This window comes from Euleptes europaea, chromosome 11 (genome assembly GCF_029931775.1).
Source record: "Euleptes europaea isolate rEulEur1 chromosome 11, rEulEur1.hap1, whole genome shotgun sequence".
In the NCBI taxonomy this organism is placed as follows: Eukaryota; Metazoa; Chordata; class Lepidosauria; order Squamata; family Sphaerodactylidae; genus Euleptes; species Euleptes europaea.
This window is the reverse complement of record NC_079322.1, coordinates 42,665,963-42,685,558: the sequence shown is the minus strand read 5'-3', so window position 1 is coordinate 42,685,558 and position 19,596 is coordinate 42,665,963. Positions and strand designations below refer to the sequence as shown.

At 41.8% G+C, this 19,596-nt stretch overlaps 1 protein-coding gene across 1 annotated transcript in view; it reads left to right on the top strand.

The window, feature by feature from the left end:
* The window catches only part of STK31 (serine/threonine kinase 31), a 41,506-nt gene that overhangs the window by 14,813 nt on the left and 7,097 nt on the right, over nt 1-19,596 (top strand). Inside the window, exons 9-17 of the mRNA XM_056857079.1 lie at nt 835-994; nt 2,396-2,518; nt 6,490-6,669; nt 11,543-11,659; nt 14,095-14,214; nt 15,748-15,879; nt 17,555-17,656; nt 18,322-18,402; nt 19,425-19,550. Coding sequence (XP_056713057.1) covers nt 835-994; nt 2,396-2,518; nt 6,490-6,669; nt 11,543-11,659; nt 14,095-14,214; nt 15,748-15,879; nt 17,555-17,656; nt 18,322-18,402; nt 19,425-19,550 — 1,141 coding nt within the window. The remainder of the gene's footprint in view (nt 1-834; nt 995-2,395; nt 2,519-6,489; nt 6,670-11,542; nt 11,660-14,094; nt 14,215-15,747; nt 15,880-17,554; nt 17,657-18,321; nt 18,403-19,424; nt 19,551-19,596) is intronic.

Here is a 19,596-nt window from a genome sequence, read left to right as displayed (position 1 = left end):
GTATTAGCCAGTAAAACCACGAACCGTCTGAATCTACCATTTGTTGGAATCAGCTGCTACCATTAATCAGAGGTTATGGATCATGTGGTTATGGCTAGTGAGAGTCCGAGTTAAGCATTCTCACACACAAAAGACAGAGTCGTTTGTCTTAGTAAAAATATCAAACTTTACTTTCTAAATCAGGGAAAAGGTTCACGGGAGATTAAAACAATAAATTCCTCTCTACATTGCTAAGTTTCCTAAACTTGCCAGAATAGTCCTGGCAGGTTCTAAGCTTACAAACGTGGTATTTCTAAAGAACAGAATGCCCCATCTTCACTAGATGAGATCCAAATTGTAACTGGCTACTGCCTTCACTACAACACAAAGGAAATAGCAAAAGCAGTAAAATGTAGATTAGTTGTATACGTGACAACAAGCATGTCTACAATGAAGTTCCCACTGACCAATGGCTAATTGACACATTTGAGATTACATCACCTTTTACAACTGGTCAGCATCCTATACAATCAATATTAACCCTTGTCTGTCTGACATGCAATGAATCTCGCTACCTAATTCTCAACAGTTTCTTCTAGACCTGGATGCACAAATGTAAATTTGGATTGTCAAGAATAATTACTGGATCATCATTACCGTTTTTATTTGGTAGTTTCCCATGCTTATTACAAACATTTTTTTTGGTGTTCTCATTTTGTTCGGTATCCTGTAGAATATAATGTATTACATCGTATGAAACGTAGAGCTATTTATATGGCAGTTTTAAGCCTTGAACAATCTTACATGTTAAACATATATTTTTCCCTAATTATTTCCATTCTCTTTTTCACCCAGGCATGCCAGTATGAGTGATCGCTTTGGAGAAAACCTTTCAGAAGCTGTAAAAGCAGTAACAGAAGGATGGCTCGCTGCTCCTCCCTCTTTAGAAAAGTTGGAGAAGATTTGGGTAGAATATAACACTGCTCAAGAGGAAATACGCTCATGCAAGTATATGGTGTGTGGAGTTTTGCATTTTTTTCATGCTAATCATATCTTAGGATGGTCTGGTTTTTGCTTATGGTTGAAAAAACGATCTTGAATTTTTATTTCAAATGTTGTATGTTCAATAATGTGTGGATCTGTAACAATGTGAGGTGTACTATATTTGCAAAGGGGCAAAGAGTCCATTATTGTGAGAAGTTATTACATCTCCCCCTCAGCCTAAATGGAGTGCCCAAAAAGGGTCCTGATTGTGGAACTGGGGAGAGATCTGCTTCTTGAAGACAGGTTGAGGCTAGGGGTATGGATTGCTCCCTTCTTGGAGTGCATGCATGCTCTTTTTCTGTGAGATCCCAAACTGAGGATCTGGATAAGGAGGTTGCAGAGATTTGTGTTTGTAGAAGTTTGGAAAGCAAGGGGAACTGGGCTATTTTTTTTTTAATGCTTGAAATAAACCACACGTTTTGTAAAAAAATCAAAATTGAATGTTACAAAGCTGAAGGAACAAGCGCAAGTTTTACTTGCAGCCTTTAAGAACTTGAAATAATGCAATAAGATTAAAAAAGGATGCCTTAACTTGAGGGTTCCCAGACTTTTGGAATCCATGGGCACTGTACAAAGTCTGCCGCAGGAGGCCTAGCCAGCCACGGAATGTTAGGTCATGCTTAACTCTGATAATAACTCTTCAACATTTCCGGCAGAAGCTCTGTTTAGCACAGTGGTTTTCAACCTTTTTTGCTCCATTCCCCCCTTTCACCGTTCAGAATATAATTGCTGTTTTTTCCAAAAGCCTTCTGGGGGCATGGGAGGGTAAATTGGTGGGTCAAGACAAATGGCACTGATGTGGGTGGGACCTGCTGTTTCTTAGCAACACTTTGGTGCTATTTACACAACCCAAATAATACACTTTCAATCCAATTTCAGTGCAGTTCGAAGGTGGATTTTACTGTGTGAACTGGCAAAATCCACTTGCAAATGATTGTTAAGGTGCAGTGAAAGTGGATTGAAAGTGCATTATTTGGGCTGTGTAAATAGCACCTTTGACTCTACACTTTCAAGATCATACCAAACCAGGTTTGGGGAAGATTGCAGCAAAGCAGCAGAAAACTCAAAGTGACCAATTAGTGGATGATGTCATGTAGATGCTCTCTCTCTCTCCCCACCCCCCTGGCGCTCTTGTTTCGATAAGAAACTGGAATGAAGCCTGTGTGCAGTAGCAGCCCTGATCTGGACAGAAAGCGCAGGCCATGGTCTGTCTTTTTAATGTTGCAGGGTTGTTGGGGTTTTTTTTGCTAATAAGTAACCAGTGGTCTGTAGATAAATATTTTGGAGAGTTGGAAGTGTCATATGTAAACATCCTGTGTGGGAGAGAAAATTTCAAACAAACCTTCCCAAACATGCTTTTCTTTCTGCACAGGATGAAGTACAAAACTTGATTCCTCAAAGAAATGAAATGCAGCAGAAGTTATACTGTGCCATAAAAGAATTCATTGTGGAAGTGGATGAGTTGCCCATTTCTGAGCGTCTCGAAACTTTACAGGTTGGGAACAGAAACGCACACACCTGTTACTAAGTACATCATTTTGGTTGTATAAGTCGCTCATAGGTTTAAACACATAATCTCAAAGGACATGTGCTGATCTGTCACTGCTTGCAGGCAGTGTTGATGTCTCATTCCGCCATATTTGATGGGTGCATCTGGTGGTTCTCTGGAAAGTGGCAGGAGAATGTGGTGCATTCTGGTGCCCCTCCTTTTCCTTTCAAGAAGGTTATATAAATGCACAGGATAACATTTCTTGTACATGAAAATGTTATACTGTGTTACGATCCTCATAATCACTGTGAGCCCTTGGCAGGGACAGGACATTTAAATAAATATTTATGATGTATGTAGACAATTCCACAGTGGGTGTCTATAGTATTAGAGAAATATGATGGTATTTATTATTGAAAAACCTCTGGGCTGCCGTAAAACTGCAGCAATTTGAACTGTCCAGAAGCTGTTAATCTGGCATAGGTATTCAAAACAATACTAGATGTCATAATCAATATGTCTAATTCTCAATATGGCCAAATCTGGGGATATTTAAATCCAGAGACTGGAGCCATGAGCAGACAAGACAGATCGTTCTACAAACCTGAAAAAGCCCTAGATTGACAGAAAAATCTGAAATCGAAATATTTATTGGAGGATTACCCCCTCTCCCAAATAATAGAAGCAGCATCTGTAGCTTTAAGAAATGAGTATCCACAATGGCCATTGCTAGGCAAACAACAGTATTGCCGGGCTTCAAGCCTTACTGACAGAAACTAAAAACTCGGGGAGGGGGCAGGACCCTTTCCAAGCCTGTTCTGGCCATTGAGGGAGGATTCATCAGGGCCAGGTCTTGCAGCAATCCCTGGGCTGCTTGCTGCTGTTCAACAGCAGCCACCCACAAAAGCCAGCGTGGTGTAGTGTGTAGAATTTCAGACTAGGATTGGAGAGACCCAGTTTCGAATTACCACTCAGCTGTGGAAGCTCCCTGGGTGACCTTGGGCCACTTATACATTCCCAACCTAATCTACAGCACAGTGTTGTTGTGAGGACGAAATGGAAGAGGAGAATAATAACAGCTGCTTTGGGTCCCCATTGCAGAGAAAGATGGGTTATAAATGAAGTAACATATCTGACTTTGGGGGCTAGATAAAAGGTAAGTTGGTGGGTGGGAAGAGAAGAAGGAAGCAGGGAAGGAAAGGTGAAGATGGGGGGTTGCCAGGAGGAGAGAAACAGGAATTAGTGTGAGGAATTGGATATGGGGGATGGGGGAGAAGTGCTCAGCAAATCTTTGTGGGTTCCCCAATATGCAACTGGGCCCAGCCAGTAGCTGGCACTTCACAACTAGGCCATAATTTACCCAGGTAGAGGGTTCCAGAGGGAAAGAAGGCAGGAAAGGTGAAGATGAGGCAGATAAAGGTAGGTTGGCTGGTGGGTGGGAAGGAGAAAAGCAGGAAAAGGGAAGAGGCTGTGGGGGCTTTCAGGAAAGGGATGAAATTGTGTGTGGGGGTTAAAAGCCCCATGCAAGTCCCTGCAGATCCCCCGCTTGTCTTTCCTAATGCCGTATAATTCAAGTGGGATAGCTGCATTAGTCTATTGTGGCAAAACAAACGTCCAGTGGCACCTTAAAGATTATTGTATCTGAAGAAGTGAGTTCTGTCTCAAGAAATCTCATACTGGAATAAATGCTGTTAGTCTTTAAGGTGCCGATATATATTTTTTCTAATGCCATATAGATGGTGTTGTGTTGGTTGGTGCCCACAAGGTGGCAGCCTTGAAGCAGTTTGACTTACATTTTGCTGTATCTTTCATACAGTATGAGAAGGTCATTTACTTGCCCCATATGAAACAGAGCAATGTTTATTTTCAGTTCCTCATGTTTTTTGGGTTACCTGTAAGCTTCCCACATTTTTTTTGGGGGGGGGGAAGCTGATGCCCATCATTACCTTTTGTCTGAAGGTTTTTAACCCAGCAACCGCTTCCTTGAGGTACCTTTGTGTATTTTGTCTCCTATAGGCATGAGCTGGATTTCCCTCTGTCTTCGCTTTAGCCCTCTTCAGATGTGTATCTGATGTCTTCTGGGACATGTGAATATAACATGTGCTGGAACCGTGCATAGATCCTCTTGATAAGCATGGTCACCATGCTTTCTGAACAGGAGCAACACATGTATTTTGAATGGGTTTGGTTCATGTTAACTGACAGCTGTAATTTGAAGGGTTCTGTTTTGTGCACACTGAAGCTGTATGTGGATGCAAAATATGCATGTTGCACCTGTTCAGATGACATGCTGAGCGTGCGTTTTGGCAGCATCATGGTTAGCATGTGCTCCCTATACTTTATATCTGATGAGCTCCTGGTACAAGCAGTCATAACTTTTGGAAAGGGCTTTTGTAACAGACAAGCAACACTGATGTAGTTGTTAATGGTGGGCTGCTCCAAGTGGTCTGTTAGTTCTGGTTTTTTTTTTAAAAGCACATTTAAAGTGTTAATTTTCTACCTTATTTATCTTAAGCACAATTGATTTATAAAGGTTTTAAACAGTCATGGGAATGGGTGGCTAGGGTCAGTCTCCTGCTAGTCAGTGCTGCAAACATCCAGTTTCATTTGCAGATCAGAAAAGGTGGTGGTTTTTCCTCCGAGCTTGACTGTGCAGAGGAAGAGCTATGTCTTGACCAGACATCTCCTTGCTGGTCAGTTTCTGGGGACCTGTGTAACACAGCTAAAGTAAAAATGGGAATGGCTCTACTGTTTTCCAAGAGCAGATGGAATGATAAAGCTGTTACAACTAAGTGTGCATCGGCAAACATACAAAGCTGTTATATACTGAGCGGAACCATTGGTCTGTCAAGCTCACTACATGTGGATTGGTAATGGTTCTTCATGGTCTTGGGAAGAGTTCTTTCCCAGCCCTGTTACCTGGAATCTGGCCTGAAGTGCGGACCGGCGACAGGCAGCCCTTGCGTGCTGCCGTTATCCTTGACTCATAGACCATGCAGCTAGGGGAATAGGAAGTGGCACACCTCCCTCAAGCGTTACAAGAGGGGGTTTGATTCTTTTGCGTCCCACTAGTCGCCCACACTGCGAATAAGTTCGGAACGGGCTTGGCCTGCGTTTGTCACAGATTCCCTTTGCTCAGTGTAAATAAATAATTAAATAAACGTGGCCTATTTTATTTCCCAAGTGAGGTGTCAGCTTTCCTTATTCTACATCTGTGGGCAATGCTGCGGGGTCACCGTAAGACAGCTGTGGCTTGACGGCACATTCCACCGACGGCACTTTCCACCACCACCAAAGTTGCAACTGTCTCTTCATAGTTGGGGGCTACCTTGAACTAGGGCTTCCTGGGGGATTTGTTTTTTTGCAAGCGCTCTTGTTTTGACTTTGAGGGAAAGAAAAGCTGCAGCTGTGACACATGTACCCTTGTCGTCTTGAGTTGGGAAAGTTAATATTTTTATCCTGCTCTTCCTCCAAGGAACTCAAGGTGGTGACCATAGTTTCCCCCTTCTCCATTTGATCCTTGCAGCAACCCTGTGAGGTAGATTGGGCTGAGAGGAAGTGATTGTAGTAAGTTCACTCAGTGAGTGCCATGGTTGGAATGGAATTTGATCTTCAGTCTTCTGTCCTTGCCCAACATGCTAACATTTATGCCACAGTGGTTCAATATGAATTAGTATCGGATAGAAGCAAGCATCAGTCTCAAGAGGAAGAAAACAGTGTTTATTTGTACCCAGAGTTTGCCTTAACACATTTATCAGAACTTGTTTTTAACTCAGACTATAGATGACAGGTTCAAGGAGACCCTGGATATAACTGAAGCCACTGCTGCATTGTGTAACTTGCTACTTGATCCTCAAAAGGAATTGGGGGTTCAGCTAAGAAAGTGCTTCCCTGAGCAGAGGCTTTTTGGTTCACGTAATCATGACCTTTCTTGGTTCCACCACATTTTCCTCTGGTGATATTTTCTTGTTCTCCAGAAATTGCAGGGGTATTTGGAGGCTTCATATGGTAAAGCTCATGATGCAGAGAGTTCTGAGAGATTGTTTGAGGAGTTCTTTGAATGGAAGTGCGTTAAGATGGAGGAATTAAACCGTGTCAGAAGTGCCACAGATGCTTCTCTGCAAGATTTTGTAACTTGCTTCAACAGGATAATTAAGGTAAGGGAAATTTGAAGTTGCCTAAATGCATACTAAGGTGAGTGTTCAAACTGTTGATTGGGAATAGGTTTTCTGGTCTGAATAAAGAATTGTTGGACAAGGATTATATTTTTAAATAGTGATACATGTGGAAACACTAAGTTTTCATCATGGTGAACCAGGACACTGTTCTGTCGGAAGGGTGGCTTAATAATTTTCTTGGTTTTGACTCTAATTACTAACAGAATTTTATTTTAAATATGTAGACGAGCCATCCTCATCCTTGGACTAAACTCTGGTTAACAATATGAGTGTGCAGTCTTATTTATATCTCTGAAAATCTGAGCACAATTCACCTTTGTCCCATTAGTTTGCAGGGCAAGTTGCTTAGATGTTGGGTACCCAAGGTTGGGTGGAAAAGATAAAATAATAATAGTGAAATATATTTTAAGTCGCTATATAAGGATTTAAAAACATTAAAAATGATAAAACATGGCACAATGGCATCTTATAAGGTTGATAGACCTATACCACACGCCAGACACTTTTCGGCCAGCAGGCCTTCATCAGTGGTCAAATTAAACCCATATAGTGCATACACAAGTATTTACAAATATCTCAACATATGCAGACAACCCATATACCAGCCCAGTGCTTTTCCAGGTTGATACTTCCATACAGATTCTGTATGGGAGACCAATACAGCCCAGTATAAGAACAACTTGCAAGCTTTACAATTTGAAATTTATTTAACACCCTACACGCAAGCCTGGGCTGGTATATGGGTTGTCTGAATATATTGAGATATTTGTAAATACTTGTGTATGCATTATATGGGTTTAATTTGACCACTGATGGAGGCCTGCTGGCCGAAACGCGTCTGGCATGTGGTATAGGTCTATCAACCTTATAAGATGACATTGTGCCATGTTTTATCATTTTTAATGTTTTAATTCTTATACAGTGCCTTCAAATTAAAGACATTTCTCTGTTGTTTATCTTTTCCACCCAACCTTGGGTACCCAGCTTTTGGTTTTTTAAGATTGGGTTCTTCTCCCTTTTTTTCCTGTTTCAGGATAATTAGATTCAAGATGTCTCCCCGCCTCCATAAAAAACACTACTGAAGCAATTACTCCAGTACTTAACACACCATCCAGTTTCCAGAGCAGAGCTTGCACAGAGCAGAACGCTTTGCTACTGCTGTTCCCTCCCAGGTCCAGTTGCATAGCAAACAAAATATACTTCCTGGGCATCTTAGATTCTTGTAACTATTATGATTGGATTGTGGCTGAACACAGTTGCAGCCTGTTGCTTTGTGGTCCCCTGAGGAGGAACTTAATCACCTTGCTGATTGGTGACCAAGGATAGGGCCTAAGCTCTTGACCACTTACGGGAGATCTTGGGATGATGGTAAGAGGTGGGTGGGAGGCATTGCACAGGGCTGGCTATGGGGAAGCCTGCTATCCATCACTGGTGCTTCAGAAGCTCTGGTAATTTCTGGGGTCTCTTGGCCTCGATTGGCCATGAAAGCCGCTTTGTGATCTGTGTTCAGGCACACCTGTTGGTTCTGTGCATGCACAGAGTATCCTTTGAAACCTTCAGAGCTTAAAAGGGACCTTATTGGCACTGTCTCTGCCCACCTTGAGGCAAGGAGTGCCCCAGTGCATGCCTAGTTGTCAGTTTGGCGTATTTCCACTTGGTTCTTTTTTCAGTTGCCGCAGCAGCATGTTTATGAATGGCTGTACACGTGCTTTGCGTTTTGCCTGCAAAATACAAATGGTACTTGTGTCAAAAGATTTGTCTCAAGCAGCTTGGATTGTGCTTTTCAGGCTGCCTGCCCGGCCTTCTAAATGTGGATCATTGTTGGGAAGCTATTTGGGAAGCTTTCTAGGAACTGACAAGATGTGAGAACATACTATTCTTGTGATGTAGCTAATACATGGGGACAGCTGATCAGAACACTCTTTCATCACCCTGAACTAAATGTTGTCAAGGGAAGTTCACATTACAGTATTTGCTCTGTAGGTTATGACTGGCAGAATATCTCAGATGTCCATGTGCTTTCTCTTGTACTTGAGAGCCAAGTAATCATTAAGTATGTATTCCTGTGCAGTCGGAACATGCCTTATATTTGAAATAAGAGGCAAATAAAAGTGTCATCCATTAGGGTCTAAAGTCACTGTTATTTTTGAGGGAGTTTTCATAGAATAACTTGGGACACTGAGCACTGTGACTGTACACAATCAAAAATATTAGATAAAGTCTACTTCAACATAGATTTGGTAAGGGTTGCTCGGCAATGCCTGGCAACAGGCGGAAGGGTTGTGGGAAGGGGGCTCAGCATCATAGGATAAATTTTTGTGTACTTACCAGAGGTTTTTACAGTGATAAAGGGTAGCTTTAGGAATCACCAGAAACTGTATGGTAAACCATAGCTTCCAGTCATTCCTAGAGCTACTCTTTGTCCCTTCCAGTAAGTACACAAGGCTGTATTTTTTTACTTTTCTCCCACTGCCACTAAGAGCAACAGTGGGCAATGGCACCTGGGGCTAAAGATCCCCTTCCCCCACTGGGGGCTTAGGAACCCTGTTTACACTGCATATATACACTTGGTTAAAATGCCTCCCCCCCCCACGCCCCAAAGCCCCAATGCGGGATGAGAATTGGATTGTTCTGGATTTGCCCAGACAGTCGTAGTTTTTTCACAGAGCTGCATCTGGAATCTGTGACAAGTCTTGAAAGGAGTTTTTAAAATGATACTGCTCTGTAGACATACTTCGGTGGTGGCTATCCATGTCATAGCAATCCTACGCGAGTATAGGTTAATACAGATTGTAGGAAGAGATATGAGGATTATTGCAAGAAATTACTGACTTGTAAAGCAGCCACGATCTTCCATGGAAAGTAATTCATTGTTAACATTGTTAAGAGAACTGCTTTAGAATGAAGGCTACATGAGGCTTGTTGCTTCAAGGAAAGTGTATTGTTTATTATTAAAGACATCCATATTGTGATAGGAAAGGCAAGATATGTTAAATAGCTGTCTACAGATGGAGCTACACTGTCTTTTTATACTTGTTTTAATTTTTTTAACCAAATTATTTTTATATTATTGTAACCCACTTTGGGTCCTGAAGAGAGTTTCACAGAGCACATGTTGCCCTCTTGAAGGTTAGAGAGAGAGCAGAAAAAAGAGAAAGGCCAGAATGAAGGAAGTACCTAAGAATAACAGTGTAGGTAACAAAGAGATAGCTGCTGAACAGACAGGGAAATGCAGATTTGACCTGAACACTTTGACCAGTTAAGCAGGGCTGTTTTCCTCACGGTGACCCTGCCAACTGCTTTGGGGCTTCCTTTTGATTATGCATGCCTTTCCCGACCATCAAAGGTAGCCTCGCTGTTTCTGCGCAATTTGCCCATGTCTTCCAGATGTTGTTTTAGCCAGAATCCGGAAAACGCACAGAAATGCACAGGGAGAGCGAGCCAACCTCTGACGGTTGGGAAAGGCATCCATAATCAAAAGGAAGCCCCAAAGCAGTCGGCGGGAGTGACTGTGGGGAAGCAGCCCTGCATAAATGGCCTTTGCTCACTCTACTGCCCCTTTTCAGTACTGATATCAGGTGCAATGCAATGCTGCACTGTTTTTCACTTCCAACACATGTATTTATAGCATCAAGCAATAATTGTATTTATATAGGAATGCTATGGATTTCACCACAGAAGTTCATCTCTACAACCCTGTAATGTAAAAAAATCTATTTCATGTCTTTAATTCTGACGGATATTTATATGACGGGAAATAGGGATTTTGTGTGTGGAGGGGTTTATAGAGAAATTTGAGCATGTGCTGCACTTCATTGCTTTAAGCATGCTTTTCCCAGTCCAGCTCACTTCTGATATTGGAGCTAGGCTGGGAGGAAAGTGCTTCAAATGATGGACACACTGTGAGGCTAAAGTGAATAAGGGGCAGGGTTTATCGGACTTATTGAGCATGTCCTCTGTTTTTAATTTAACACATAATGATAATCCCCCCCCATTTTAAGTATGAAAGGCTGGATGCATGAATGAAAACGTGGCTTTCCATCACCCCACAAAGCCACAGCCTTCAATTTGCAGGATCTGAGCAAGGCTGTCAAAGATAGGACATTTTGGAGGACTTTCATTCATAGGGTCGCCATGAGTCGGAAGCGACTTGACGGCACTTAACACCCCCCCCCCCGTTACATCTACTTTGACCCTGAGAATACCTGCAGGGTATTTGTTTCGTTTAGCTCTTCATGTTCTTGTAACAAGAGAGCCCCTTGCATAGATTACAAATATTATGTTGGAGACTGTCAGTGCTTGGAAGCTGTTGAACACACAAAAGATCTGCATTGGTTGAAGCAGGTTAGAGGCATGGAGCTTTAAAAAACATTCAAGCAGTATGATTCATTCCCCATCTGGATGTTACTCTGAATGTCCTTAATAATATTTTAATGTGTGATGGTTTTCTGCTTCCTGTGTGTCTTATGGAGATGTACAAGTCTTCAGTTATCACTAAGCACTTAAAGGGAGCCATGCTGCTTTGTGTGTTGTGATAGAAAAGCAAGGTATACATTTTCTAAAATGGAAAGAAAAGCAAACTATACACTTTCTAAAATGGAAAGAAATTAATCTTTAATTCAGGATGTAAAGTTTTTTTCTCATAAGCAGAGCTTTCTGTATTAAACATATGTACATCCAACCCCCAAATCAGACCTTCCATTATTTTAAAGCTGGAAGATTACAGATCCCTTTGTAATGCTTTGACCACTCAGTCATGTTAATAGGGAACAGTAGCCCTCTTAACAGGGATCTTCTAGTTTACTAATGCTGTGTAGGTAACTGTTCTTTTTTTTTCTCTTTGCCTTTAAAGTTCTTTGACATAACATCAGAAACATTATTGAAATCTAAAGATGTGGTTGTCAACATTGATGATGTTCTCAAGAACGTTGAGCTGGGTATTTCCCAAGAACTGGATGTTTCCTTGGTTGTAAGTGTTTTTTGTTTTGTTTTTTAGGTGTGGGAAGTGGTGGCAGTATCTTCAGAATCTATTTTCAAAAGTTTCACATTTTTTGCAGTAGAAAAAAATGGACGCTGAAAGTTGCATTGAAGTACAAGGAGACGTAGATTCCATGATTTACTGCAACACATATCCCTGCTGCCAGTCTTGTAGATCGTGACCCAAGGTTGTGGTTTACACTAGTCTCAGAAATACAAGGCTTCCTTTTAAGTCTGTGCAGTCTTAGACCCTCCTCAGAACCTGGATTCAGCCCTCTAGCTGCTAACCTCTACAAGTGTAGGAGAAGGCAGCATGTGGCTCAATATTATAAAAAACTAAAGTAAGCCCAAATGGGGTAATATATGAAAACTTCAAAATAAGTAATTATAAACCTAAGCAATATTAATATTACACCAACAGGAATGAATCAAACAATGCGCAGGAGCTTGAATGAAAGGTACTGTTAAATCATATAAGCTGTGTTAAGGCACACAGAAACTACAAGCTACAACAGGCAAACAAGGATACTAAGATACAAGGTTAACTGTGTTGAAATGCACACAGAAACTTCAAGCTGTGAACAGGCAAACAAGGATACAAGATAAACAATGAAAACAAGGTTACAAAGTATAAGCCTCAAATGATAATGAGAAATGAATACAGTAATAAAAACTTAGAAACAAGCCTCACTGGGCTGTTAAAGTTGTACAAGGCCTCACAGGGCTGTTGTTGCAAATAAATAGATGCGATAGTTCAAAAATATGTATAGTCCATAATTCAACACTAAACGACCTAAGCCGGTGGGTGATAAGGTGGGTGCAAGGCAAGGACGCGTTTCGAAAATCTTCTTCAGCTTGCCGACCACGTAATGAATTAGAGGAACCACCATTCATTCATTGAAGTTGCAATGATTATCCACTGCTTTGTAAATTATTTATCTCTTCCAAGAGGGAGACTCATATTGAGAACGTTCCCTATGAGAGAAGAATATGTCTGTGAAATGATCAGTTGTTGCCAAAAGGCAGTGGATAATCATTGCAACTTCAATGAATGAATTATTGTATTACTGTATTCATTTCTCATTATCATTTGAGGCTTATACTTTGTAACCTTGTTTTCATTGTTTATATTGTATCCTAGTATCCTTGTTTGCCTGTTCACAGCTTGAAGTTTCTGTGTGCATTTCAACACAGTTAACCTTGTGTCTTAGTATCCTTGTTTGCCTGTTGTAGCTTGTAGTTTCTGTGTGCCTTAACACAGCTTATATGATTTAACAGTACCTTTCATTCAAGCTCCTGCGCATTGTTTGATTCATTTCCTGTTGGTGTAATATTAATATTGCTTAGGTTTATAATTACTTATTTTGAAGTTTTCATATATTACCCCATTTGGGCTTACTTTAGTTTTTTATAAAGAGCCACGTGCTGCCTTCTCCTACAGTTTCAACTATTTCCAGCATAGGTTTCCCTTTAACCTCTGCAAGTGGGCTGAATCCAGGTTCTGAGGAGGGTCTCAGATTGCGCAGACTTAAATAGAAGATCCTGTTGGCTTTTGTGTGGTCCAGAGAACTCGTATTGGTATGGTGCATATGTGCCTTGTATTCTGTTTCATTTCTGAGATTTTATTCCATGGTTGTTACTGTTCCGTATTTCTTTGATAATTGCTTTTAGTAGCCTGATGTCCTTAAGAATTGGTTACTGTTGCTGTATATTTTATTGAAGCTTTTCCTGTGTGTGTATCTTTTCTCCTTTGCAGTATTTAGTATCACTCTGCTGTTTAGTAAACTTTATATGTCAAGGATGCACTGAGTTCCAAAATGGGTGCAGGGACAGGTTTGGATTTGATTCCTACATAAAGGGGGAGGGAAAGAGTCTCGTTCAAAACTATGCTGGAATTTTTTTTAAGACTCCTAGTTCCCCCACAGTGGGAGGGGTAAGAGCTGCACATGTGTGCTAGTCTCATGCTCCTTCCAGATGCTGGCAGGAAAAAGTGGCAAGCAGAAGTCAGCTGGGGCTGGCAGTTAACTGAAGGGAATTAAGTAGCTTCCTTTCCACCTGGGACTTGAAGCCCTGGGAGCAGAGATTGCTTTCATTAACAACATGTACCCCCCAAACCCAATTTATCTCTCAAAAGTGTTTTTAAAAGTGTGAGGGAGATCGTCCCTTTGTAATACAAAAGTTTGTTGCGTGAGCATGGGGAGCTAACATCTGAGAGAGCAGCCCCTCTGGGCAGGTGTTCTTTGGCCTAATTTATCACATGACCTTGGCCTAATTTATAACAAAACCTAATTTCTCGCAAGTCCACAATGGCTTTAGACTTGAGGGATGAACACATCTTGCTGAAACTTCTTATCTACGAGTTAACAAGAATCACCTGAATGCAGCTGTAGATGTATTATCTGTCTCTCTCTGTGAAATTCCATTTAGGAGCTAGATGAAGCAGATAAGAAAATAATCTTGGCTGTGTACAATAAGGTAATGCAGAAGATCCACCAAGAGCAACATCTCCTGACTTCTGTGTATCACAAATATCTGGATAGTGTTGAGGTCAGTTTGTTATATGCTCAGCATTAAAGCAATCTATTTTCCCCACAGTAAGTTTCAACCATTTAAATACTTGCATTTAATTCCTGTTGTCTGTTGAAGGCTTTTGAACAGCACGCATGTGGGGGAAAACCCTGGGTTCTAGTAATTAGTAATACAGTTTGCAAACAGAACCCTATAAGCTTGATGTTGTGTTAGGGCATTGTGAAAACTCTTCTTTTTGGAAGATTTTAATGCAGTTTGTCTCCCTTTATATGACTAATAATTGGTCTCCAAATAAAGGCTCAGTTAGACACTGGGAGAGCTATGAATGGATCTTTCCATTGTATGCTAAAGGTAAATTTTGGCAGGGGGCTTAATTTGAATTGGGGCCATGGTAGAAAACGGGTGGCCTGGTTGGTTTTCTTTCTCCTTCTCAGGACTCATATCTGAAGGCCCTGGGCAGTTGCAACTTACCTTTTTTAATTTGACCCTTTAAAAGATCACTTTGCATACAATATGCAGATGGCATACTATCTCACACTTTCAGCAGATCCCATGGAGGTTGTGGAAACTGAACAGGTGCCTGGAGGCAGTTTTGGGATGGATGACAGCTAATAAACTGATAATTAATCCTGACAAAATGGAGATGCTACTGGTGGGGGGTGATCCAGGAAATGTGATATCACCTGTTCTGGATGGGGTTACATCCCCCCTCAAGGAGCAGGTTCATAGTTTGAGTATGCTGCTGGACCTGGGCGTCCTGTTGGATAAACAGTTGGCAGCTGTGGCCAGGAGTGCCTTTTGCTAGCTTTGGCTGGTGAGCCAGCTGCAGCCCTTTCTGGACTGGAAAGATCTTGCCACTGTGGTGAATGCCCTGGTAACAACTATATTAGGTTACTGTAATGAGCTGTATGTGGGACTGCCCTTGAAGACTGTTCAGAAGCTGCAGTTGGTACAGAATGTTGCAGCCAGAGTGTTGACTGGAGTGGGTTGTAGGGGCCATATTACTCCAGTCTTGTTCCATTTACACTGACTTCTGATTTGCTTCTGGGCTTAGGTCAACGTATGGTATTGATCTTTATAGCTCTATATGGCTTGGGGCCTGCATACCTTAAGGACCACCTTCTCTCATATGAACATACCCATCAGCTCCTGTCATCATTGGGCCACCGCTTCAGGTGCCTGCACCATCAGAGACTAGACAGGTGGCAACCTGAGAAAGGGCGTTCTTGGTTGTGGTGCCAAAACTTTGTAACTCCCTCCCCAGGGAGATTTGTCTGTCTCCCGCTATCATTGTCTTCCGCCAGCACGTGAAGACTTTCTTGTTTCATTTGGCATACCCCCAATAACTCTTGTTGATCCTCCTTCCTGGTTTTGGTGGTGTGCTTTTACATTTATTTTTATTGAAATATTTTATATATTATTTTAAATGCTGTTACAATGTTCAAATGTTTTAATGTTTGCCAATTTGGGAACCCTAAAAACATTTTCAGCTCAATTTGTTCTGGAGTATATGTGCAAATCTATATTTTTTAGTAATTTCTATTACTTCAGTTCAAAAAGGAGATTGTGGCGTGGCTGGATAAAAGTCCCAACATTGATGATTTGCTACTGGTTAAGAAGAGACTGAAAAACCTAAAGGCCAAGCTAAGGTGGAAGCTGGTTGAAAAGAGCAACTTGGAAGAAGTATGGAAATTGTCTCTTTTTGCGTGTTAAGACTTTGCTCCCTGTAAGCTACTTCTCTCTTAGCCCCGCATGGCTGTTTCTCTCCCTATATAACCCCCCGGAGAGCCTTATGATCGGCTAATAACAACCTGTTGCAGATCCTGGCCCTAAGAATATCTGGCTGTCCTCGGCCAGGGCCTTTCCAGCCTGGTGGAACTCTCTGTCCAATGAAACCCGTGCCCTGCAGAGTTCCACAGAGCCTGCAAGACGGAGATGTTCCGCCAGGCTTATGGTTGAGAGCAGTGATGGTACCATCTAGAATCTAGCCTCCCCTCCCCCTCCTTTCCCCACTTTTCCTTTCAAATCCTTTTTTTCCTGTATTGATGTCCCCTAATTCCCTTCCTTTTCCCTTATGTATGTTCCTGCTTTGGTATTCGGTCCATTTTCTCCCCCCTCCTTTGAGGCTGGGCAATCAGCTAAATAGAGGTTGCCGTAATACCAGCTCTCCCTGTGGGGGATTTAGATTGATGCCATTGGTGGAAAATGAAATGTAAGTTAGTGTGTTAAAATGTTTTAATTGTGTACAATTGGATGAATTTTAATGTATATGAAATGTGTATTGGCATGATGCTGCCTGGTGCTGCCGGGGAGGGTAGGCTATAAATTGGGTGGGGAACCTTTTTTCCGCCAGGGGCCATTTGGATATTTATAACATCATTCGCGGGCCATACAAAATTATCAGCTTAAAAATTAGCCGACCAAGCCCCAAGCAGGCAGCTGCCCCAGATGACCCCCCCCCCCCGGCACGGCAGGTAGGCAGGCATCCAACCAGTGGTGCACTTGCCCACCTGGTGGTACAGGATGGTCTGTTGCACCAGCTGGGCGTAGCTGTCCAGCCGCACGCCGGAGTTGCTCCTGCTCCGCACGGTCAGGGCTGGATTCTACAGCCGGCTCCTGCTACCTCCGTCTGCAGGAAATGAAGACACACTGGCTAAGAACGTCGTCATCGTCCCCCCGCACATTCGGCCATGCCCCCTTTAACCCCTCCATTGTCACCACTTCCACCCCCAGCCCTCTTGTAGTACAGAGGGCATACGTTTCTCCATGGCCTGGGTGGGAAAGTGTTAACACAGTTTCTTGGGCGGTCCTAGCAACTCCATAGCTAATGACTCTTTTGCAAGGGGGGAAAAGGCTCCTTTTCTCGGCAAAAAATCTGCCTTGAATAGAGGCTATTCCTGACCTTGGGAGGGGGGGGATCGCCAGCCTTAGATCCTTCTGACCTAGACATCTGCCAGGACCCACAAAAGGCCAGACCAAATGATTTCGCGGGCCTTAAACGGCCCCTGGGCCTGACGTTCCCCACCCCTGCTATAAATAAAAGATGATGATTGTACACTTGAAAAGGTGTTGAGGGACAGAGTTTAATTACAGAGTTTATTTTAGAAGCTTTTAAAAAGTGTTTCTGTTTTATGGACACGTTTTATGCTGTTTATGTCCAATGGGTGGTTGTTGGCTTATTTTTATATTGTTGCATTGTTTTAATCATAAGCCGCCTCGAGCAGGACTCTAAAGAGGCAGCACAGAAATATTTTAAATAAAAAGGTGGCATTTTCAGTTTATAGCAGGGCTATGTTGCTGCCTTTTACAGTGCAATAATGTACTCTGCTAAAGTGGTAATTTTATATTTTGCTTTCAGTCTGATGATTTCAGTGAGTCTGAAATGGCAAAAATAAAAGAAGAAATTGCTGGGCTACGTAGTAGTGTCTTTCAGGATATATACCAAGAACAAGAGGAATATGTAAGTATTCAGTTATGTGAACACCTTTTTAATTGACGCTATTTTGCTGATTGAATTTTTACATAGTGTAATGTGCTGCATGCATAATTCTGAGTAAACTCCAAAGAGTGTAAATATATAAAGAGTTAGTCTTCTCAGGGAAATTTATAATTTGCAGAACTATCCTGAGTACAGAGAAATAGTTATAAATTCTATCCGGTATTGAGTTTTTTGGAGAATGAACTGGGTATATCTAAAACCAAAGGAAAAAAAATTATCACATGTAATCTCTTGAATGCATTGGCTTAAAAGAAACTCAGTTTTTCATGGAACATCTGAGTTAGGATAAAACAACATTTTTAACTTAGTATTTCTAACTTAGTATTTCTAACTTGGTGCTAGTATAAGAACAAGGACGCAAATGAAACCTCCTTGTAGGTAAGTGGAGAAGGCGTGGCTTCCTTATTTAGAAGGGTATTTTGTGGTGTTGAATGGGATAAGTCCACTTTTACAGTGTGATGGAGAGACTAAACTTTCACTGATCAATCCTATGTCCCTTTGCCATATGTGATCATAAAATTCTCACCATGCGATTATAAAGAACAAATGTTGCTTAACACTGTTTTCAGCATATTGCTCTTTCTGTTCATCTGGGGCAGATACTGTAGAATTTGTCTCTAATTTAGGAGAAGCTTAATCACCTGGTGCACAGGTGTTTCCCTGAGCTGCCGCTCCTTCATCCAGAAGCAGGAATTCTAAAGTATATGGTAAGTTGCTTTGGTTCCCAGGGAGAAAGAATCAAGGCAGCTTGTGGCTGTTTCAGGTCATTTTGTGAGTATAAAGTAACATCTTCATATTGTAAACCTCCCCTGCCCAGTGTTGGGGGCAGGAGGGGAGGGGCTGAAGTTGCCTTTGCTCTGCTGCTCCATCCTGGCCAGATTGCCAGGTGGCAGACTTGCTTGCTGTTGCATCAGATATGTGCTCTTGTGTCATAAACCTCTGTTAAAAGCTAGCGTGGTGTAGTGGTGAAGAGCAGTGGACTCCAATCTGGAGAACTGGGTTTGATTCCCCACTCCTAACTGGATTTGTTACCCCACTCCTACACATGAAGCTAGCTGGGTGACCTTGGGCTAGGCACACTCTCTTAGAGCTCTCTCAGCCTCACCTACCTCACAGGGTGTCTGTTGTGGGGAGGGGAAGCCGGTTTGATTCTTCCTTACCGTAAGTGGTAGAGAAAGTCGGCATATAAAAACCAACTCTTCTTCTTTTCCCAAGATGTATTATGTAATAACTTTTGTAATTCCTAAAACGTGAACAGTAGTTCTGTTGCTGATCATCTGTTTCACTCTTGGTTTTGCTGTAAAAGAAGAGCATCAGGAAACAAAAATGGATGCAGTAGATAACAATTTTGCAATGAACTGGCAAGTTGTTGTTTAGCCAGTAAAAAGCTTTTAGGGTTGACTAGGGCTGGGATGCAGCATTTTCTGGAAGAAGGGTGCCAGTATGGATAGTGGAAGTCCATATCATACTGAGAGCTTTATGTTTTGGTGATTCTTTGGCTTGCTGTCCTTTTAGCTAACAAAATATAGGTAAAATCAGCAAGCTTTAAAGTTAAATGACAGATTGACAAAGGAGAAATATTTTGCCTTAAAACAGGCATTGCTCTTTTTGGCATAAAAGGTCAATAATTAAGGATGACGTGATTTAATTCTGCGGTGTAATATTTACTTATGTGCAGTGTCAACATTTATGTAATACAACTGTGTATAATCTATTTTGTGTTCTCTAGAACTCAGGAGGCCTTCTCACAGTCAATTTGGAGCGTGATCTTTTGGATGCTGAACCAATGAAGGAACTAAGCACAAAACACCCTTTAGTTTGCTCAGAGTTTCAAGGGCAGAAAGTCCTCCTAAAGGTATAATTCCTAATTTTTTGAAATAGTTGTTAAAAGGCAAGCCACT